The sequence below is a fragment of the Budorcas taxicolor genome, chromosome 8 (genome assembly GCF_023091745.1).
Source record: "Budorcas taxicolor isolate Tak-1 chromosome 8, Takin1.1, whole genome shotgun sequence".
Lineage (NCBI taxonomy): Eukaryota > Metazoa > Chordata > Mammalia > Artiodactyla > Bovidae > Budorcas > Budorcas taxicolor.
In genome coordinates this window covers 65,434,114-65,457,008 of record NC_068917.1, presented here as the reverse complement: position 1 = coordinate 65,457,008, position 22,895 = coordinate 65,434,114, and the positions used below count along the sequence as shown (strand labels likewise).

General features: G+C 39.3%; 1 protein-coding gene across 1 annotated transcript in view; it reads right to left on the bottom strand.

The window, feature by feature from the left end:
- TDRD7 (tudor domain containing 7) overlaps positions 1-22,895 on the bottom strand; it is a 76,227-nt gene that overhangs the window by 37,480 nt on the left and 15,852 nt on the right. The window contains exons 4-6 of the mRNA XM_052645053.1: positions 18,296-18,369; positions 15,848-16,065; positions 1,474-2,060 (exon numbers count right to left, since the gene is read on the bottom strand). Of these exons, the coding sequence (XP_052501013.1) occupies positions 1,474-2,060; positions 15,848-16,065; positions 18,296-18,369 (879 nt within the window). The remainder of the gene's footprint in view (positions 1-1,473; positions 2,061-15,847; positions 16,066-18,295; positions 18,370-22,895) is intronic.

Below are 22,895 nucleotides of genomic sequence, written 5' to 3'. Positions count from 1 at the left end.
AAGTTATGACCAACCTAGACAGCATATTAAAAAGTAGAAACATTACTTTGCCAACAAAGGTCCGTCTAGTCAAAGCTATGGTTTTTCCAGTAATCATGTATGGATTTGAGAGTTGGACTATAAAGAAAGCTGAGTGCCAAAGAATTGATGCTTTTGAACTGTGGTGTTGGAGAAGACTCTTGAGAGTCCCTTGGACAGCAAGGAGATCCAACCAGTCCATCCTAAAGGAAATCAGTCCCAAATACTCACTGGAAGGACTGATGCTGAAGCTGAAACTCTAATACTTTGGCCACCTGATGCGAAGAACTGACTCATTGGAAAAGATCCTGATGCTGGGAAAGACTGAAGGTGGGAGGAGAAGGGGGACAACAAAGGATGAGACGGTTGGATTATATTTTTCACTGACTCAATGGATATGAGTTTGAGCAAGCTCCGGGAGTTGGTGATGGACAGGGAACCCATTCCATGGGGCTGCAAAGAGTTGGACACAACTCAGCAACTGAACTGAACTGAGTCTACATTTTCTCCAAAGTCCACATGAAGTACCTGGAGCTGGACTGTTTGTTTACAATTTCAATAATCATTAGCCACTTAGGCAATAATTCCTTCTCCCAGGCAATACAAAAGGCTCAAGAAAGCAGAGGGCTAATCTGATATTACACTAGGAAGGTGGTGATTGGCTATTCTGACTTTTTATAAATGCTACATAATTCCAGATTAAACAGTATTTCCTACATAGTGGATGGTTGCTTTTACTATGGATTAGGTATTGCTTCTGACATATTAATATATAGTTACTATTAAGCTTTTGACATAGATTTTTTTTTTCAGTTCAGACCATATCATCATTCCAATTTTTAAAACTGTTAGAAATCTTTTCTTCTGAAATAGTTATTTTGAACATTTAACATTTATTAAGAATCATTATTGAAGAAGCCAATGGCACCGCACTCCAGTACTCTTGCCTGGAAAATCCCATGGATGGAGGAGCCTGGTAGGCTGCAGTCCATGGGGTCACTAAGAGTCAGACACGACTGAGCGACTTCACTTTCACTTTTCACTTTCATGCATTGGAGAAGGAAATGGCAACCTACTCCATTGTTCTTGCCTGGAGAATCTCAGGGACGGGGGAGCCTGGTGGGCTGCTGTCTCTGGGGTCGCACAGAGTAGGACACAACTGAAGCAACTTAGCAGCAGTAGCAGCAGCAAGAATCATTAGAACTATATTTATAACTAAAAATATATTATTCTTCCTCAACCAGCACCCATGTGAAGAAAAGCCAAGTAGCAACAGTAGTGACAGTGAAAGTGTTAGCTGCTCAGTCGTGTCTGACTCTTTGCAACCCCATGAACTGTAGCCTGCCAGGCTCCTCTGTCCATGGAATTCTCCAAGCAAGAATACTGGAGTGGGTTGCCATTTCCTTCTCCTGGAGATCTTTACCAGGATTCTAAAGAATTAGAAAATAAACTTGCCTGATAACCACTTCATTTGTGTTGCTCAGTTCAACCACCAAGACTGATGGTGATGTCTCAGTTGGAATGATTAATGGAGGAATTGCCACAGTCTCCATAAAGGTGTCTGTACTTTCAGCAATGTTTTCTTCTATCTGCAAATATTCTTGTTCAACCATAGACTTGATATCATAATTTCCACATGCTTGCTCTGCATCCTTTAGGATTTTGTCAGCGGGCGATGGAAGTTTAGCATACAGAATGGCCTTCTGGGGATTTCCAGAAATGTAGTCTATGGTGCACACGTCAGAAAGCAAGTCAAGATTTTTTAAGGCATCCTCGGGTAATTTCACTTTGTACATGTCCTCAAATGTTTTCGGGAGTGCACTGGCCCAAAGACCACTTGAGTATTTCACCAACAGCTCTGCAACTTTCTCTTTAAAGTCTCCTGGCATAACTGCAGGACACCCTTTGAGTGGTGGTATTTGTTTTGGAGCAGGTAGTGGGGATGGAGGCACTTTTTCAGCGTTCAGTTCACTTCTCAAAAGCTGCTTTCTCTTAGCTGGATAAAGAAGTAAATCCGGACCACCACTGCAAGGTTTTTCCACCTGAAATTTTTAAATAGAGCAAATTACAGATATTTTAATGGCTATATACAATGTGAAAACACATGAATGCATTTTAACTTTGAGAAAAACACTTTTCAAATTAATGAAGAGAACACAAAAGTATACATTTTACTCTTCTCAGTCACTGCCTTTACTTGTGAACATGATTGTGCACCGCATTTCAGAAAGAGGCAGGGAAATTAAATAATATGGATCTCCCTTTGAAACATCTGACTTCCAACAACCCTAGGAAACCACAGGTGCTTCTGCCTTGTACACCACATCTCACCTCATTCTCTCTGACAAATCCAAAGCAACAGCTTAGAAAATTGACAGAATATGAGGAGGCATGAAATCATGGAAAGGTATCAGGACTGTCAGGAATAAACCACTGGGAAGAAAGCCGGAAATATTCGGGCAAAAATGAAGTGCTAGCTCTCTTCTTCCTGCAATATCCTGAGAAAACCCTCAGCTTCTCATTTTGTAGAAAAAGGTCACTCTAGAGGTGAGGAACACTTTTTCCAACCACCACACTAGAAAGAACTAAAAGTGTTGCCCCTCTAATGAACAAGAATTAAAGATGCCCAGCATTTGTACATAATCCAATTTTCTTTTCACAACATTCCAGAGAGGCATGGCATGATGGCATCTCCTAATGTAAGAGGAGGAGGAGAAGAAAAACATGCATGGTACCATTTCCCCAAGTTCTAAGCCTGTCTACTTCTAGACCAGGGGTCACACACTATAGGCTATTATAGCCCAATGCAGCCAGCTACTTGTTCTTGCCTAGTCTGTGACCTAAGAATGACTTTTATACTTTTCTAAAGGTGTTTCTTTCATTTATTTCTTTATTTTGGCCTCACTGTATAGCATGCGGGATCTTAGTTCCCCAACAGGGATTGAACCCACACCCTCTGCAGTGGAAGCACAGAGTCTTACCCTCTGGATTGCTAGGGAAGTCCCTCCCTCTGTTTTTAAATTGTTGGAAAAAATGAGAAGAATTACTTTGTGACATGAAAATGAAATTCAGTGTACATCAACAAAGTTTTACTGGCACCCAGCCAGGCTCTATGTAGTGCACATGGCTGCTTTTGCACTCCAATGGCAGTCAAGTAGTTGTGCCAGACTGTGGGTGACAGTCACATAGCTCGTGGCCTGCAAAACCTAAAATACTTACTACTTGGTCCTTAACAGAAAAAGTTTCTCAACTTCTGATTAGATAGAAATTAGTATGCATAGCCCTCTGAAAATTTTCTATTTTGTCATATCCTATTCACCTATTCCTTAGCTGAAATTTAAGCCCTTAGGAGACTACCCAGACCACTAAGGTGATAATGCAAGCTTATGAGAAATACCCTCTTCTCCGAAAAGAACAGACTATTAAGGTATGCTGGGTAGGTAGCTTGTCAGTAAATAACATTGACTTCATTTACTAATTTTCTATATAATACTTAGGAAGAGAGACCATAAATACAGTTTGCCCCTGAATAACACAGGTTTGAACTTCACAGGTCCACTTACTTACATGCAGATTTCTTTCACTAAATATGCATTAGAATACTACACAATCCATAGCAATGAAGATCTAGCACAGCCAAAGATAAATAAATAAATAAATTTAAATGCATTCGATGGTGTGTGAATTGCATCTCGATTGTGAAAATTCAGGGGAAAATGCTGCCTAACACATGTGGCAAGTGTGGATATGGGGAGCGGTAAGGCCATACAAGGGTTTTCAACTGTACATAAGGTTGGTGCCCCTAACCTCCATGTTGTTCAAGGGTCAATTGTATGTATACATAAAGAAGGTATCCTCTTATTACCAGAGAAGAGCTTTAATAAGTCAAAAGATGTAAGTCAATTTAATATTAGATTCCTTTTAATCTTGCTATATTCTGGATGACACCTAAGAGGAGATCTTAAGAATGCCAATATACATGTAAAACATTAGGTTTCCCTCCTCATTCTTCTGCCCATGCATGCTTAAGATTTGGGAAAGGTACATGCCTGACAAACGTGAAGCATCAGTGAAAGCAGAAGTAATACAGTGTGTGTTCAGCATCTGCAGGTATTCCGTCATCACTGGTGGACTCCTGCTGACACTATGAGACACTCTGTGGCACTCTAGACACTCTAGATGTGTCCCTAATGTTAAGGCCAGAAACACAAATATCTGGACACTCCTCGTCTTGCTCTCAATGGTTAGCCCACCTCTCTAGAGACTCATGTTCTAACATATGGTGTCTTAAAAGGCCAATCTTCACTGTGCTTTAAGACACTTAAGGTACATGAACACAGATCGGGTATCCAGAGCAAGTCTGAAAAACATACTTTTTGAGAAAAATGCAAAAAATAAACAAGAATTCTATTTTTATGTGTTATTCACTTATCATGCAGAATCCCAGTTTGTATAATTTTAGATTTAGACATGGCAATCTCCATTATCCAAAGTCACTTGAGCCTTCTGGGTCCATCTTAAAACCCTTCTTCAGTCTTCACCTAGCAGCATCTTCTCAACTCTCTGCAACACCTTTGCTAAAGTGGATCAGTTCAGTTCAGCTGCTTAGTCATGTCTGACTCTTTGGGACCCCATGAAATGCAGCACGCCAGGCCTCCCTGTCCATCACCAACTCCCAGAGTTTACTCAAACTTGTGTCCATTGAGTTGGTGATGCCATCCAACCACCTCATCCTCTGTCATCCCCTTCTCCTCCTGCCTTCAATCTTTCCCAGCATCAGGGTCTTTTCAAATGAGTCAGTTCTTCACATCAGGTGGCCAAGGTATTGGAGTTTCAGCTTCAACATGAGTCTTTCCAATGAGTATTCAGGACTGATTTCCTTTAGGATGGACTGGTTGGATCTCCTTGCAGTGACAGACTTTATTTTCTTGGACTCCAAAATCACTGCAGATGGTGACTGAAGCCATGAAATCAAAAGACACTTGCTCCTTGGAAGAAAAGTTATGACCAACCTGGACAGCTTATTAAAAATAGAAGCATTACTTTGTCAACAAAGTTCCATCTAGTCAAGGCTATGGTTTTTCCAGTGGTCATGTATGGATGTGAGAGTTGGACTGTGAAGAAAGCTGAGTGCCAAAGAATTGATGCTTTTGAACTGTGGTATTGGAGAATACTCTTGAGAGTCCCTTGAACTGCAAAGAGATCCAACCAGTCCGTCCTAAAGGAGATCAGTCCTGGGTGTTCAATGGAAGGACTGATGCTAAAGCTGAAACTCCAAAACTTTGGCCACCTCATGCGAAGAGTTGACTCACTGGAAAAGACTCTGATGCTGGGAGGGATTGGAGGCAGGAAGAGAAGGGGACAACAGAGAATGAGATGGCTGGATGGCATCACTGACTCGATGGACATGAGTGTGAGTGAACTCTGGGAGTTGGTGATGGACAGGGAGGCCTGGCGTGCTGCGATTCATGGGGTCACGAAGAGTCAGACATGACTGAGCGACTGAACTGAACAGATGGGACTGGATGCCATGATCTTCATTTTTTTGAATGTTGAGTTTTAAGCCAGCTTTTTCACTCTCCTCTTTCACTTTCATCAAGAGGCTCTATAGTTCCTCTTTGCTTTCTGTCATAAGGGTGGTATCATCTGCATATCTGAGGTTATTGATATTTCTCCCAGCAATCTTAATTCCGGCTTGTGCTTCATCCAGCCCAGTGTTTCTCATGATGTACTCTGAATTTAAGTTAAATAAGCAGGGTGACAAATACAGCCTTGACATACTCCTTTCCCAATTTGGAACCAATCTGTTGTTCCATGTCCAGTTTTAACTGTTGCTTCTTGATCTGCATACAGACTTCCCAGGAGGCAGGTCGGGTGGTCTGGTATTCTCATCTCTTGAAGAATTTTCCACAGTTTGTTGTGATCCACACAGTCAAAGGCTTTGGCGTAGTCAATAAAGCAGAAGTAGATATTTTTCTGGAACTCTCTCGCTAGATGGAGAAGCTAGTTTCAGTGGAATATAGCCCACCTTACATATCTAAAATAGCTCTCACTAGCCCTATGACCAACTGTTGATATAGCTTCTTCTGATCCAAATGAGGATAAGAGTTCTTTAGCTTTATTATCCTTTTCTTTCCAACGAGTTAACTGGGAATATGAGATACTTCAATGTTTGTTTATTAGCCTTCCCCACTCTTAGCCCCAAAGCTTCCGTTCCCATCTGTGCTCCAGATGTAATCAGAACCTATTACCTAACAATGTACGTTGTCAAAGCTCTAAGCATGACCTCTAAACATGACCAATACCCTGAGTTCTTCCAACTAGGGCTTACTGTCTTAACAGAAGTTATGAATATTTGGTCCACTTGATGTGAATGTGTTCAGGGCAAGAGGAGAAGTCACATTTTTCTAGCCTTTATTCCAGACTAATGTTTAAAAATCACCTTTAAGTAGGAAGCTTCCAGGGCTCCATCTGGAGCATTTATATTAAGCTTTGCCAGTCAGCCCATCAAAGAGATTTTTGACCAATAAGCCTGAGTTTATCCAAAATACAAACAATAGCCAAAGAATCATCTAATCTAGAAAGTATACTTGTTTCCTCAGCAGTTTTATTTTCATTGTTTAAGGCAGATACCCGATCCTACCACTGCCAATCCCCAAAATGACTAGTTCCTTGAATTGCAGGCACTTTCCAGTTCTTACTGACTTCTTTTTGATCTCTAGAAGGTTGGTTATATGCCAAAATCCACTTTGTTGGCTAGTGATTTGGCCTCCCTAAATTTAAATTAGCATTTACTAAGGTTAAACATAGGCCTGACTTTAGGAACTGAACCTGACACTTAACTGGAGTTGATTCAGAGGTCCTTCAACATGTTAGACAAATATTCATGGATAATTTAGTGACATGGAAAATATTCCCTGTCCACATACTTCATTAGCCAATCTTTGGGGAACGGCTGAAAGGTCACTCAAAGGAAAAAAATCATGAAACTCATTATTTTTTAAAGTATATGTAATTTAAGACAAATATAATTTTTCCAACTTAAAGTCTTAAATTTTTTATACAAGTGAAAATTCGTTTTCCTCAGGAATTCCAATGTAATCACCATGTGTCCTCCAAAGCATGTGTCTTTTTTAAATTTGCTGGTCAACTGCCTTAGAAAATATACCTATTACAATACCGTCCCCAGCCTATGAGAATCTCTCCAAAGGCAAGAAACTGCTGGAATGTGGTTACAGTATGGTGTCCACTCTTCACTGTGCTTGGGTACATCTTACCAGATTTACATGCTCTATTGTCTCATTCCCCAAAACAGAATAGCTGTCTTCTGGCCTTCACAAATGACCAAGGTAAGTCAACTGCTACTTGAAACATGGCTGTTATTATTTCCTTAGTGTGATAACCAGCTGCTAAACATTCCCACTGGATCTCTCAAGAGGGTGCTTTTACAACTTCTAGTTCCTTTAGTCTACTTGATTCAGGTACATACCTGAGGAGGGGCTCAAAATGCCTCCTGTTCTATAGAAGACTCAGGATCATAATCCTGCCATTCTCCTCTTCATTTTCTTTGTTTTGGGCCCTACATTCTTTCTTTGGTTTTGGATATCCACCCCAAATATCATGAGTCCCATGATTGGGAACTGACATGATCTCCTCTGGTGATCATCAGAATATTCTAGAATCTAACATGTCTTAAACATTCTATTTCCACAAGTTCATTGTATTTATTTGATCTCTGTCTCATTTGGAATCATGACTTGAATGAGATACTTCTCTCACATCCCTCTGAGCTTCTGTAAGTTTGGAGTTGACAGATTAGGTTTGGTAGATATGAGACCCAAGGATTTAAAACATCAACTTCTTCAGGAGCTCTGCACATTCAAAAAATAAAAGCTTTCATCCTATATACCTAGAAATTATCTCTTAATACTAAGAAGTCTTCACTTCTTCCTAATTTACCTGTGCTGTAAAGTTCTTGAAGCCAAACTCCTTTGAGTCTATGAAGATTCACCTGCTAACTCTGCAGCATGGGTTGCTAAAGTAAACCTACTGTTTCAAACAAAATTAGAATTTTCTTTGGGATTCTGTAATAGAATTGGTACTGTTCAATTAAATCAAAGTTTTCAAAGCAGTTGTATGGGTCTTATTCAACCACAGCTTTGTTTCCATTGGGTAGTGGTTTCTTTGTGTTGAAGATTTTAAATTATGTTCTAAATTTTACTTTATATGGGCACCACTCAATAGAAACCTGAGACAGTATGATAAATCACTATCCAATAAATAGGAAAAAGGAGCTATTTCAAATCCTAAAAGATGATGCTGTTAAAGTGCTGCACTCAATATGTCAGCAAATTTGGAAAACTCAATGGTGGCCACAGGACTGGAAAAGGTCAGTTTTCATTCTAATCCCAAAGAAAGGCAATGCCAAAGAATATTCTAACTACCACACAATTGCACTCATCTCACACGCTAGCAAAGTAATGCTCAAAATTCTTCAAGCCAGGCTTCAACAGTCTGTAAACCGAGAACTTCCAGATGTTCAAGCTGGGTTTAGAAAAGGCAGGGGAACCAGAGATCAAATTGCCAACATCCTTTGGATCACAGAAAAAGCAAAGGAGTTCCAGAAAAACATCTACTTCTGCTTTATTGACTACGCCAAAGCCTTTGACTGTGTGGATCACAACAAACTGTGGAAAATTCTTAAAGAGACAGGAATACCAGACCAACTTACCTGCCTCCTGAGAAATCTGTATGCAGGTCAGGAAGCAACAGTTAGAACTGGACTTGTAACAACAGGTTGGTTCCAAATAGGGAAAGGAGTACATCAAGGCTGGATATTGTCACCCTGCTTATTATATGCAGAGAACATCATGTGAAATGCCAGGCTGGATGAAGCACAAGCTGGAATCAAGATTGCTGGGAGAAATATCAATAACCTCAGATATGCAGATGACACTACTCTTATGGCAGAAAGCAAAGAGGAATTAAAGAGCCTCTTGATGAAAGTGAAAGAGGAGAGTGAAAAAGTTGGCTTAAAACTCAACATTCAGAAAACTAAGATCATGGCATGAAGTCCCACCACTTCATGGCTAATAGATGGAGAAAAAATGGAAACAGTGACACACTTATTTTGCGGTGGGGGCGGCGGGCTCCAAAATCACTGTAGATGGTGACTGAAGCCATGAAATCAAAAGGCACTTACTTGCTCCTTGGAAGAAAAGCTGTGACCAAACCAGACAGCACACTAAAAAGCAGGGACATTACTTTGCCAACAAAGGTCCGTCTAGTCAAAGCTATGGTTTTTCCAATAGTCATGTATGGATGTGAGAGTTGGACTATAAACAAAGCTGAGTGCCGAAGAATTGATGCTTTTGAACTGTGGTGTTGGAGAAGACTCTTGAGAGTCCCTTGGACTGCAAGGAGATCAAACCAGTCAATTCTAAAGGAAATCAGTCCTGAATACTCATTGGAAGGACTGATGCTAAAGCTGAAACTCCAATGTTTTGGCCATCTGATGCGAAGAACTGACTCATTGGAAAAGACCCTGATGCTGGGAAAGATTGAAGTCAGGAGAAGAAGGGGATGACAGAGGATGAGATGGTTGGATGGTATCACCGACTCAATGGATATGAGTTTGAGCAAGCTCCGGGAGTTGGTGATGGAAAGGGAACCCTGGCATGCTGCATTCCATGGGGTCGCAAAGAGTCAGACACAACTGAGCGACTGAACTCAACTGATGATAAATCACATTCACCTGGAGACCTGCCTTCCAGCATCCCAAGCATTAGCAATAGCTTGTAATTCAAAAGCAAACCAATTAAAAAATTCAATTTCAGCAGGGAGTAAAGACCCCTGGGTACCTAGCAATAACTAAAACATCAAAGAGTCCTTGACCAGAAGCCTGCACCTACGATTAGTCAGTTCACAGAAAGAAAGACTGGTTGATGACCTCCTACAGAGCTCAGGCTTTTTGTGTTAAAGCTGAGAAGTTCTGGAAGGGTTGGTCAATTGAGAAAGAGATGAGGAAATGGTCCCCAGTGAAGAAAAAACTGATAGGTTAAGATCTGAAGCCTCTAAGGGCAGTGGGTGGGGCTTATACTTCACACAGTATAATACACGGAGATGAGTTAATACCCAATTTACCATTCCAGACCACCTACATCTGCCACCCTCCCCTGCAGAGGCTCCCACTCTGCCCAGGATAGTTCAGAAAATGATAATTTTTCGTTACTTCTGTTTAAGAAAGTACAGGTGTTTGTGGTATATTCCACAGAGAGTTAATCAAAGGGAAAGGTAAAAGGTTCCTTGCAGACTACCCCATCTGTTCACAGACCATCTACCTAGAGAAACTCTTTTTGCACCACCTAGGGTGAGTAGTTTTATAGACATTATATATTTCAAGGTCAATACTCTTTCACTCTCACCCCTTTCCTACTAAGGACTTCGCACTGATGCTGACTACAATCATTTGTATTTGGATCAATTTCAAGACGTTTTCCTTTAGCATGGCCCGAGGTTCAGCACTTGTTCACACGTCTCCCCAGGAAAACTTTATCCTGGTTAAATGTGTGCAGATCTTTGGGGGATAATCTTGGGTGGCAGCTCTGGCTTTCACTGTGTATTCTAAGCCAAGCAGGTACTAGATACGCTTTTCATTAACTCTAGGGGAGAAATTCACTTCATCTAAGAGTGTCATTTTCTTTGTCCACTGCTCCTTATTTTTCAGTTTAAGCTTTGTTCTGTCCTCTTTCGTGTTACCTCTGTTTTCATTGACAGAAGCACCTTTGTAGCATTTTCTGGTAATGCCTCTGCTTTACCAGTGGGTTTTAACCTGCTTTCATTTAAGCTGGGCTGTCCCTGGAAAAAGAACAGCTGTCCTTTCCTATTCCTGCTATGTTTCTACACTGTGCTGGCAGCTGCTCTTTTATAATAAAGTTTGTGTCACTTAATTCTAACAACTCTAAGAGATGGAAGAACAGTCATACTTTAGAGCAGACTGAGGCCCTGATCTGTACGCTGAAAGTAATACCACTAAGTAATGGTCAAGGCAAAAACCAACTCCAAAGACCAAACTCTATTGTACTATTGGGCCTATGGGTAGTTTTCTGTTTCAACTTCTGGGACAGCAACATCACATTACTCCCCAAGTGTCCTATTCTGATTTCACTGCAGTGCAATTTTATCTTTCTCCTACTCAGATGGTCACTGAATTTAAATTTTAAAACTGTTCCAATGTCTTCATTGTATGTTTCTTTTCACTGATGAAAAGTCAGAAAAGATACTGGATTCCAATTCGCTATTATGGCTGTACTTTTAAGTCCTGGCTTTACTTCTCAGTGCTGCTTCTGCTGGAATGGCCGTATAGATTGTATCAATACTGTTAAGGCTGAGGATACATCACTGCTGTTTCATTTATGTTCACTTCCTTAGAATTCAAGGTGTTTTTACAGACATATCCAGGCTTTTAAAAAAGAGGCAATTCATGGGCTGACAGGTGCTTTATTTTACATAATTAATTATCATAATTAAAGTTAAGACAAATTCCTGAACATACAAAAGTATATAAGTGGCACAACTGCTATTGCCGCCTTGGATATTACAGAAATTGCAATCCAGAACTTCAGGAATTTTTAAGTCTGCGGTATTAGGAGGACTAAATGACTTAAAGCTCACTGATTTCTAACAAACAAAAAAATGACATATAAAATATAGACTAATAGTAAAACCTTTTTGTAAAAGCATGAATAATTAGCATCATTAGGTATTTTCCTCATTTATATCATTTTATGTTATTATTCACTAATGTTATGTTCTGTGATTAAGGCTTGATGTGCTTCTAGCTGAACTCAGAATGTTTCCCACTATCTTGAAGCTACCCCCAGTGCTGCTCTGCTAGGCCTTTGAGGAACCAGCAGAGAGTCTTCTCAGCTAAGTGCATCTGTTCCTGTCTGGTTCTAAAGCAGTCCCCACCCACCCCCTAGCTCTCCACATAGCTTCAGGCAAGGCACTGAAGACAGATACTCCATGTCATGCAGGAATGGAGAGGTTTCTCTCGCCACCCATGTTTCAGCAAGTGGAGGATTTCAACAAAATCTCTGGTATTCAACAATCATTGTCACAAGATTTGAAATTCTTGTGTAACAGCTACCTTCTCTGGGAAGCTTTTCTTGACTTGGCTGACTATGCTGCACCCTCCTGTTTACATGTTTCCTTAACACCCTGCATTTCTCCTTCATAATAATTTACCCTTATTTGTTCAATGCTTATTTTCCCTGTTGGGCAGGGAAAAGTTCCTTAAGTTCCAGAAGGGCAAAGCTCAGGTCTGTCTTGTTTATTGTTATTCTTAGCACCCAGGTCAGTGAGTGGCTCACAGAAGCATTTTATCTATATAATACCAGCCAAATACAATAATTAAAGAAAACATTATTAATAAGGCCACCCCTTCAGAACAGCCAGGAGGTGCTGCTATCTTTCTCCTAGGATCCAAAAGCAATTCTTAGATGCTTGGTATCCTTGGACAATGGTCTGCCATCTTGGGCTCTGAGCCTTTCCAAGACAGCTTCTGCACAAGTTCTTTAGGAACACTATGGAACTGGGTCATCATTGTTAATATGGCTTTATATTCTCTTTAGCTTTTAAAACTGTCAGTACACATTTTGCTGCTAGAGAGATCCAAAAGGTTAAAAACAACAGATTCAAAGCATACTTCTGCCTGTATCAAGATGCCATCTAAAAAACTTGTAAAGTGACTCGTAGCACAGAGCTGATCAAACCTCCATCAAGGTAAAATTTCAGAGCTGTTACTTGGTCCCTTGAGCTGATGCGACCCATTCTACACTCAAATGGAACTCCTGAAAGTGATTATCTCTGGGTGCTAGGATGATGGATGATTTTTATTTTTTTATAACTTTTTCAGTACTTTTATATGGAATATTTTATATGACTGGGAGAGAAAGCACTTTAAAAAAAAAGAAAGAAATACAGTGCACTCAGATTTCTTCTTCAGTTACACAACAAGCCACATGGAGATACATATCACTAAGTCTTTTTCACCCTAAAATTTCTGCAGTGCAGTGTGTTCTAACCTGTCTGACCTATCTGCAGTAGAATCAGCCCTGGGCATTCTATCAGTGTTCCTGCTTTCCAGCAAGGTGAAAAGCAAGAAGTCAGAAGAAAGGGAAAATAATCATGGTGTAGCTATTTAAAACTGTCTAAAATTGACCATGGTGTAACATTTTGAAACTGTTTACCAGCAGTCTGTTAAAAAAATCAGGCTACTAAAAAGACCATTTTGAAAAATACTGATAGATCTCATTAAAACTGGCAGTTTTGTCATTCTAGACACAATTCACTAATCAATTTCTCACACCTGACAACTGATAGTGATTACATCTAAACAGTCTTATTAAAATTGAGAAAAACAGCATGGAGATAAGAAAGATAACATTTTATTTCTGCTTCACGTTCTACCCGCATTGCCCAGACAGAAATAATCATGCAACAAAGATGCATTTGAGCAATCAAAAAATTAAAAATTATTTTAGCACCTGAAATTTAGTAGGAAACCACCCATTTTAGGTAAAGTTTTAACATCAAAGAGACAGGTATTCTGTTACCTGCAATCCTGGCAAAAGAAATTTTGAGGGTCTGTAGACATATAAAGTAGTAAGGATGAGAATTTCTCTCCCAAAGCCATAAATTTAGCTACACAAATACTAGTTATTATCATGCAGTTTAAAACAAACTAATCAGAAAGGTGAAGAAAGTGTTAGTCGCTCAACAGTGTACTACTCCTTGCAACCCCCATGGACTGTAGCCCACCAGGTTCCTCTGTCCATGGGATTTCCCAGACAAAAACACTGGAGTGGGTTGCCATCCCCTTCTCCAGAGGATCTTCCCAACCCCGGGATCAAACCACAGGTGTTCTGCATTGCAGGCAGACTCTTTGCTGTCTGAGCCACTAGGGAACCATCAACCAGAAATATACTACATTAAGAATCTGTGAAGTTAATTTAAAGTTCTTTTACTCCAAAGATAACTTCTTTTTGGAAACTTACTAGTGAGTTACACGTGTATCTTCACAATAAGAGGACTTAAAGTTCATTGAAAACATAAGTTCATGAGTATCTATGGATTTAAAAAATAAAAGAACCATATGCATTTCAAGAAGAAGCTCCAGGCCCTGAACCCTCAGATCGAGCAGCCTGGTGAAACCTCAAAAGTCTTCTTTAGATTATGGAAACCTGAGAGGTTCCTCAATGCTGCTCAGCCTGCATTCAGTAAGAATATTCTTCCCAGGAAAGAATAAAAATGGAATAAATCAAGCAGCAACCTTAGAAATTCCTACTACAAGAACAAACCCCATATTCAACATAAATCAGGGATAACATTCTTATGATCATTCTTGACTTTATAGGGAGGGAAACAGCCATATTTCCAGTTTGGTATTTCTTGTTTTCTCACTTCACATCGTGTATTCATCAGCATATTACATTGCCCTAAGGTGGTCTCAGAACCTAAGGCACTGCTTGGTACCTGCAGGTGTAGAGTTAATGATGTAAGAACAAGCAAGATAGATGGATGGATGGATGGATACATAACCCTTGTCTGGAAAGCACACGGGACCGGAGCAGATGTTAGTGCCCTGGAGGAAGCAGTGGTTATAAAAATACATGCTGTCTTTAGGCCAGATGCCTATAAGAGGGAGTGGCCCATACTGCGCCCAGCGTTGGGGACCAAAATGCATATTAAGTTGAAGAAATGAAAGCCCTGTGTCAAATAATAATTGTCATGCATATTTAATTCTATAAGCTTAGAAGCACCAAGTAAAGCTAATGCTACTATTTAGAAGTTATTTTGTTGAATATAGTCTATGTAAATAGCATTAAGAAATATCGAGGGACTTCTTTGGTGGTCCAGTGTTTGGGAATTTGCCTGTCAATACAGGGGAAAATGGGTTTGATCCCTGCCCTGGGAAGATTCCACTGCTGGGGGGTAAGCACATGTACCACAACTACTGAGCCCAGGCGCCTAGAGCCCGTGCTCCCAACAAGAGAAGCCATAGCAATGAGAAGCCTGTGCACTGCAACTAGAGAGTAGACCCCAATCGCCACAGCTAGAGAAAAGCCTGCGGACAGCATCGAAGACCCAGTGCAGCCAAAAGTAACTAATTATACTAAAAAAGAAATATCTAAAGATTAGTTATTTACCTTTAGGAAGCTAGTTTTCTCTCTCTGGCTGAACTAAGATTTCTGATAAACTACTCTGATCCATCATTTTATTATAACAGACTCTAAAGTAGGAACAGGCATGAAAATTGATGTTAGCTCACTTTTCAAATTTTTTCTTCAATGGAGTTTTTAAAAATTTTAAATCTGAATTCTGTATTAATTTTTTAAAGGTATTCTATAAATAATAAGCCAAAATAACTAAAATCTGTTCAGCTGAATGTCTTTAAAAATGCTCAGGAACAAGCATATAAAATTTGAGGTCAACAAAAAATGTTCTATTACCAGTTAAGTTCAAATTATTAAAATGACAAAGCCATCAGTATCTACTGGTAACAGTTCAATACTAAATGGTGTATATATATATATATGATCATATATTAAATACACAGCAATTACAACACACACAGCTCTCAGCCTAGACATATTTCTCCTATAAATAAGAACTCATATGTGTTAATTTTAGTGATAAAAGATAAATGAAGCAATATTATGTAAAGTGCTTCGTGCTCCCCAAATAAAAGATGATACGACTAGTAACTCAAAATCTGAAAGTGGGGCAGGGAGGAGGCATCAAGAGGGAAGAATAAGAAGAAACGTACCGTGCAAATATGAGGCCAGTGTTCAAATTGTTGTAAAATTCCTTGATTTAGTTCTTCTTTATATAATTCTTTGTAAAAATGTGGAAGCTTAGATATCCAAATGCCATTGCTATGCTTGTTTAGTATTTCCTTTATGCGGTTTTGAACCTCATCCATTTTATAAGTGTAAGAGGCAGGAGGCGTGACATTTGGTTTTTCAACAGCCTGATTTAAATTATCTTTAAATTAAAAAAATGATAGAATTAACCAGAATGCTTAACATTTCAGATTATCCCTATTATCTAGTATTTGTGTCTTTAGGCTTTGTTGTACTTCAGGCTTGTGGGGGTTAAGGGACTTCAAAGGGAACAGGATTAGGAGAGCAGGACCATAACAACTTCATTCTAAGTTTTAATCCTGAAATAATAAGGAAGGTCAACGGCCACTCAGAGAGGGAACCTAGCCCCTTTATGTTGCAAGGATATGTCACAGTTTAATTTAAACATCAGGATGATGTTTGCTTCATAAAGAATAATGAAACTATTTAACCAATTATTTTCTAATTGCAACCAAGAAAGGTTAAATTTTAGACAATAATAGTATATATGTAATGCTAAATTTAAAGCTGTATTTTACAAAGCATAAGGATAATGCCTTAGTAGTAAGATCAAAGAAACACTTTATAAAAAATAAACAACTCTCCAGGTTTTAAGACATGATCAATTTGCCCTTTGTTAGTAAGAAAAATAATTTGGCACTAAGCAAAAGTTCAAAGTTTATGAACATAAATAAAAGATCTGGTGTCCACAGATAACTATTAATGATTTGTTTTTATTTCCCCAAAATAAGTCATTTATTTTTTATAAGTGAATATTACAGAGCTTTGGCTAGCTCTCTTACATTTATTTTTTGTTTAAAACTTAGAATACCTGAGTTAATATCTTAATTTAAGTGTCCACAATAGCTGACATTTCTGGAAGAATTATGAAATTCATTCCAAACCTTTTTAAAATTTTACTGGGATATAGACCAGAGTATATAAAAAATTACCATCTATAAACAAAATATGTTCATATTTTAATCATACAGTATTTCTGCTGGGATTCAACAATTTTTACTTTATCTTATTTTAAAAATTGGCTTGTAGAGACACTTAGGCTGGTTTGGGGATGCTGGCCTCTGAGGATGCTAGGAAACAGAAGGGAGAGCCATCCCTTGAGGATGGCTGGATGCTGACTCTGCCTTACCCACCAGAGGGCATGAGAACTGCCCTTTGCTGAGACTTAGCTTGGCTCAGCCAATAGGAGGGGCCAGGGTTTCCACATCTGTTTCCTATTAAAGGCACAGTTAATTTATAAAGTTCTTCCCAAATAATGTATATAAAAGAACCAGGAAGAAGGAAAAGATGAGTTTCTTGGAACTGGCCAGTCCCTCCCTTAACGAGAGAATCATCAGTTGGCATGTAGTTGGAGGCTGCAAATGCACCTGCTCCATGGGGCTACTGGAGTTATTTAAGTTCTGTGCCTTTTGTTCAACAAATCAAGGAAGTAATCTAGGCTGCCAGCAATTAGAAGAGGTTATGTGCAAGAGGTTATTCACCAAGCCCCTGGGTGAATCGTAATCCTTCTGAAACAAGTCCTCTTGGTTCTGCAGAAAAAGCTTATTCTATTTAAAGGATTTACAACCTCTAAAGGGTATGTGGCTTTACCGAGTGGTCATTTTTCAGAAAATGCATATGTAAATATAATTGATAGAGACAAAAATCAACTGTTCCATCAATTTTCATGAGAAATGCTCGAGATATATTCCTATGGAAAAAATGATTTCAACTCAGTAAGAATCACATGTAAAGCAGCAAATCATTTAAAACTACATAAATTTCATGCAGTATAAGTACTAATTCTGAAAACCATGTATTCCTCCAGTGGGTCTAAGAGCAAGGGACTTATACTTCGGTTGGAGAAGACAAGTGTATGCACTTCTGATCTTCAGATTCTTCAACTTTATTATGTCTTCTATTGTCCTTTTGGATTGTATATATTTATATTCATATTTAGATGCTTACAGTCATTGCACACAGTTTAGGAGCCCAGTTTTCACACAGTGTTAAGTATGTGAAAGTATTTTATGAGTATCTGAAACTATTTTTTGAGTTGACGTCCCCTATTTATGTGCTTTACATCGTACTCTCTAATGAGTGAAAATGACAAGGGACACAAGGATCTCTGTAGGTAACAAGCGGAAGTGACAGAACAGGTCTGGTATGAGGAAAGCCTCAAGTCAGAATAACAATGACACCCTTAGAGGTATTACTTTGTCTTTAGATCACTACAATTCGTAACTTAAAGAAATCAGAAAAGAGAGGTGGAGAGACATATTACAAGTGGGAGAAGGTGAGAACACTCTTCTTAGGGTTCTGAGGCTCCAGAAGCCATAATGTATCACAAAAATAATGTTTAGAAAACATACCACTCATTTCCTTAGTACAGGCTCTTGAGAGATGCATCTGAAAACGTGGTGGAAGGGATGCCTTTGGGCTAAACCTAAGGTATAAAACAAAGGTAAATTAAAATTCAATTGGCAAAGTCAGTACCAAGTTTCAAACACTATACTTTTCATTTAAAGTTTCTGCGGCATTGAGCAGCAAAATAAGTCACTAAAGTATTTCAAAAGGCGAAAATTAAAATGATACCTTGTATCAGCTTTCATATTCACTGAAGGAAAGTATATTAAAGGCTGAATTTAAACTAGTAATTTAAAAGGACTTGGAAGTCACATTTCCCCAATGGCTCAGTGGGTAAAGAATCCACCTGCAATGCAGGAGATGCAGGAGACACGGGTTCAATCCCTGGGTCCAGAAGATAACCTGGAGAAGGAAATGACAACCTACTGCTGTATTCTTGCCTGGAAAATTGCACAGACAGAGGAGCCTGGTGGGCTACAGTTCATGGGGTTACAAGGAGTCAGACACAACTGAGCACACAAATGCATTAAGAAACTAGCAATACAAAATGAAGAAAACTATGCAAAGGATAAACAGTTGAACATAAAGAATATTTCTGAATGTAACTAAAAAATCAAAGACTTGCATTACCAGATACTGAAATGTGTTATACAGGTACAACATAGTTGGACAAGATAAGTAAGACAGTAGAGAGCTTATAAATACTTAACTTACATTATATTAATATCTCAGCACAAGATAAAAGTGGCATTTCAAACCAGAGGGGGGATGCTCAATTCACGACTTAGGAAAGAAAGGTAGATTTCCCACCTCATACCCTCACCAAAATAATTCTTGTGTGAATTGTATTGGAAATAAGTGGAAAATTTTGCTAAATGTAAGGACGAAGAAATACCACCCCCTACCCACAAACAGAAATAATTTGTGTTCATGTCTGCCTGTCTCACTGGATTCCAAATGTCTATTACTTGTGTTTCTAGTGCCTAGGGCACTAATTATTTGTGTTTCTAGGTTCTAATTACTTGTGTTTCTAGTGCCTAAGGCAGTGCTTGGTACATGCAAGAAGGAGTGAATGCTGTAAGAAGGAACAGGATGATTGAATGAATAAAAGACTTCCCAGCAGTGGGTATGGGGCTAGAGGTGATTGTCACACAGTATACCTATTTCACAATTTTTCAACAGTATGGAATATTCTAAAAATTAGATCAATTCTCTGAAATGAAGCACATCGGAGGCGGTCCCAAGATGGTGGAGGAACAGGACGGGGAGACCACTTTCTCCCCCACAAATTCATCAAAAGATCATCTGAATGTTGAGCAACTTCCACAAAACAACTTCTGAACACTGGCAGAGGACACCAGGCACCCAAAAATGCAGCCCAATCTCTTTAAAGCAGGTAGGACAAAATATGGAGAAGGCAATGGCACCCCACTCCAGTACTCTTGCCTGGAAAATCCCATGAACAGAGGAGCCTGGTGGGCTGCAGTCCATGGGGTCGCTAAGAGTCGGACACGACTGAGCGCCTTCACTTTCACTTTTCACTTTCATGCACTGGAGAAGGAAATGGCAACTTATGCAGAACTGGCAGGGAGACAGCAATCCTTTCCCTTGATTCAGAACCCTAAGAAATGTAAACTGGAATCTTTGCCTGCTTTGAGTCAGCTGTGAGGACTTGAGCAGGAAGCAGGGGGTTATGAGCGAAGAATGAAAGAAAGCACAGCAAGGATATGGTAGGGGCTGCTTTGGTTCAAGCCTTGGTGGGTCTAATGCACAGGAAAGAAAACAGTTAACACAGCAAAAGAAAAATAGTCAAGGAAAACCACAGGGGCACATGAAAAACAAACACAATAAGGTAACAGAGGTCCAACCAGTTTTATAACAGTAAGTATAAAAGACTTATTACTTTGTTTCTTAAAAGACAAATATTTAGGCTGTCCCCTCCCTAAAACGGAGAAGGCAATGGCACCCCACTCCAGTACTCTTGCCTGGATAATCCTGTGGGTGGAGGAGCCTGGCAGGCTGCAGTCCATGGGGTCGCTGAGAGTCGGACATGACTGAGCGACTTCACTTTCATGCACTGAAGAAGGAAATGGCAACCCACTCCAGTGTTCTTGCCTGGAGAATCCCAGGGACAGAGGAGCCTGGTGGGCTTCCATCTATGGGGTCGCACAGAGTCGGACACGACTGACGTGACTTAGCAACAGCAGCAGCAGCTCCCCAAAAAAGCCACATTTAAACATATGCCATTTATTAAAGACACACTATTATCCCACTAATATTTAAGGACCTAGTATTACATGCCAGGCACTGTGTCAGAGCGTAATGATCAACGATGCACAAGAGAAAGATAACATTAGTCTCATGGACTACACATATAGTTGAGAAAACTGACTATGGCAAGCAGCTAGTAAATGGCCTCCCAATGCTTCCTGCCTCTGGTACCACAGCCTTGTGTACTGCCCTCCTTTTGAGTAACTTGCTTCTAATCAATAGGATACTTTAAGGTTGAGGGGATTATACATAATTAGATTACGAAGATTCTAATTTCCACTTTGCTAGCATAATCTCTATTTGCTGGCTCTGATGAAGCGAATGGCCACATTAGGGAGGCCTACAAAGCACGAAATTGAAGTTGGTCTTTGGCCAGCCAGATGAAACTAAGGCAAAACTCAAAAGGAATAGACTGTACCAACAACCATGTAAGTGAACCTGGAACGGGATTTGTCTCAGCTGACCCCTGACAGTGTGATTGCAGTTGCACGAGAAACTCTGAACAGGAAACCTAGCTGAGTAGTTCTTAGATTTCTAGTCCACAGAAGCTATGGGATAATAAGCATGTGCTGTAAACTGCTAAATTTCTGGTCATCTGTTACATAATAGATAATTAATGCACTGACTGAATATATATATAAGAACAAAGTCTACTAAGTGCTGTAATAGGGGCAGCAGGTGTAATAAAAGCACATGACAAAAAGCAACAAGCCAAATTAGGAGGTACAGAGAGGAGCAGGTAAAAAGTAAAGGTGATGAACATTTATTATAAACTTATAATAACCTGAGTAGTCTGGCACTGTGAAAGAAGAGATAGGTATAGTCAATGATTCTGAATGGAAAGCCCAGAAATTGAATCATATACTTATAACAATTTAGTATTGATACAGACAGAATTTCAAACCATCAGGAAAAGAAAGTATTATGTCATAATTGATATTAGGACATCATAACAAGAAAGATTCCTACTCTCACACAATTTCAATGTACAGGCTCAGTTGTGTCTAGTCCTTTGTAACTCCATGACTGTAGCCCCCTAGGCTCCTCTGTCCATGGGATTTTCCAGGCAAGAATACTGGAATAAGTGGCCATTTCCTCTTCCAGGGGATCGTCTCAACCCAGGGATCGAACCAGCGTCTCCTGCATTACAGGTGGATTCTTGATCCACTGAGTCATCTCTCACACTATACAACAAAATAAATTCTAGGTGAATTAAAGGTTTAAATGCAAAAAATAAAACCATCAAAATTCTAAAAGTAAACAGAAGACATACTACATAAATTAGGGGTAGAAATGCTTTTCTAAGCATAACACCTAAAGGCAAAAGTCATAAAGGAAGAGATTAATAGATGTAACTAGAAAAATTCAAAGTTTTTGTATACCCAAAATATATAATTAAATAAACAAGGGAGGGGCTTTCCTGATGGCTCTCAGTAGTATAGAGTTCGCCTGCCAGTGCAGAAGACACAGGTTCAATCCCTGATCCGGGAAGATCCCACACACTGTGGAGCAAATAAGTTCGTGTGCCACAACTACTGAGCCTGTATTCTAGAGCCTGGGAGCTGCAACCACTGAGCCTACAGGCCGTAATTACTGAACTCACACGCCACAACTACTGAGGCTTGAGTGCCCTAGAGCCTGTGTTCCTCAGCAAGAGAAGCCACTGCAATGAGAAACCTGTGCACTGCAACGAGAGCAACTCCACTCGTGAAACTAGAAAGAAGCCTGCACAGCAATGCAGACCCAGCACAGCCTTAATAAATAAATAGATAAAATTAAAGAAATAAACTGAGGAAACATTGTCAACATATTACAGGAGGAGAAGGTCAACATCGTAACTTATAAATCACTTTTACAAATTAGAAAGAAAAAACAACAAATGATGAAACATGTAAGTTATAAAAGATCCCTAAATGGGCTAATATAAAAACATAACTTCCTTAAGAATCAAAATCAAAACCATAGAAATTAAAACATAGGTACATTTTTTTTTCACCTTTTAGAACACCAAATAAAAAACTGATGCCCAGTGTTGGCAAGTGCACAAGTAAACTATCATTCCCATCTGTTTCTGGAAAACTCTATCTGGTATTATTGTTTAGAGTACAAATTAATACAGCATTAGTGTGTATACCCTCTTACCCAGAGAGTCTATTTCTACTAATTTATTCTAAATAACTAGTTGTAAATACAGGCATGGATTATTCTACATATATGTTCATTGTAGAATTGCAATACTGAAAATCATTTATATTTAACAATAAAGGACTAGACTATGGACTAGCCTGACACTAAAAATGATACTGTAGATCTGTATTTAAGAACAGAAAATGT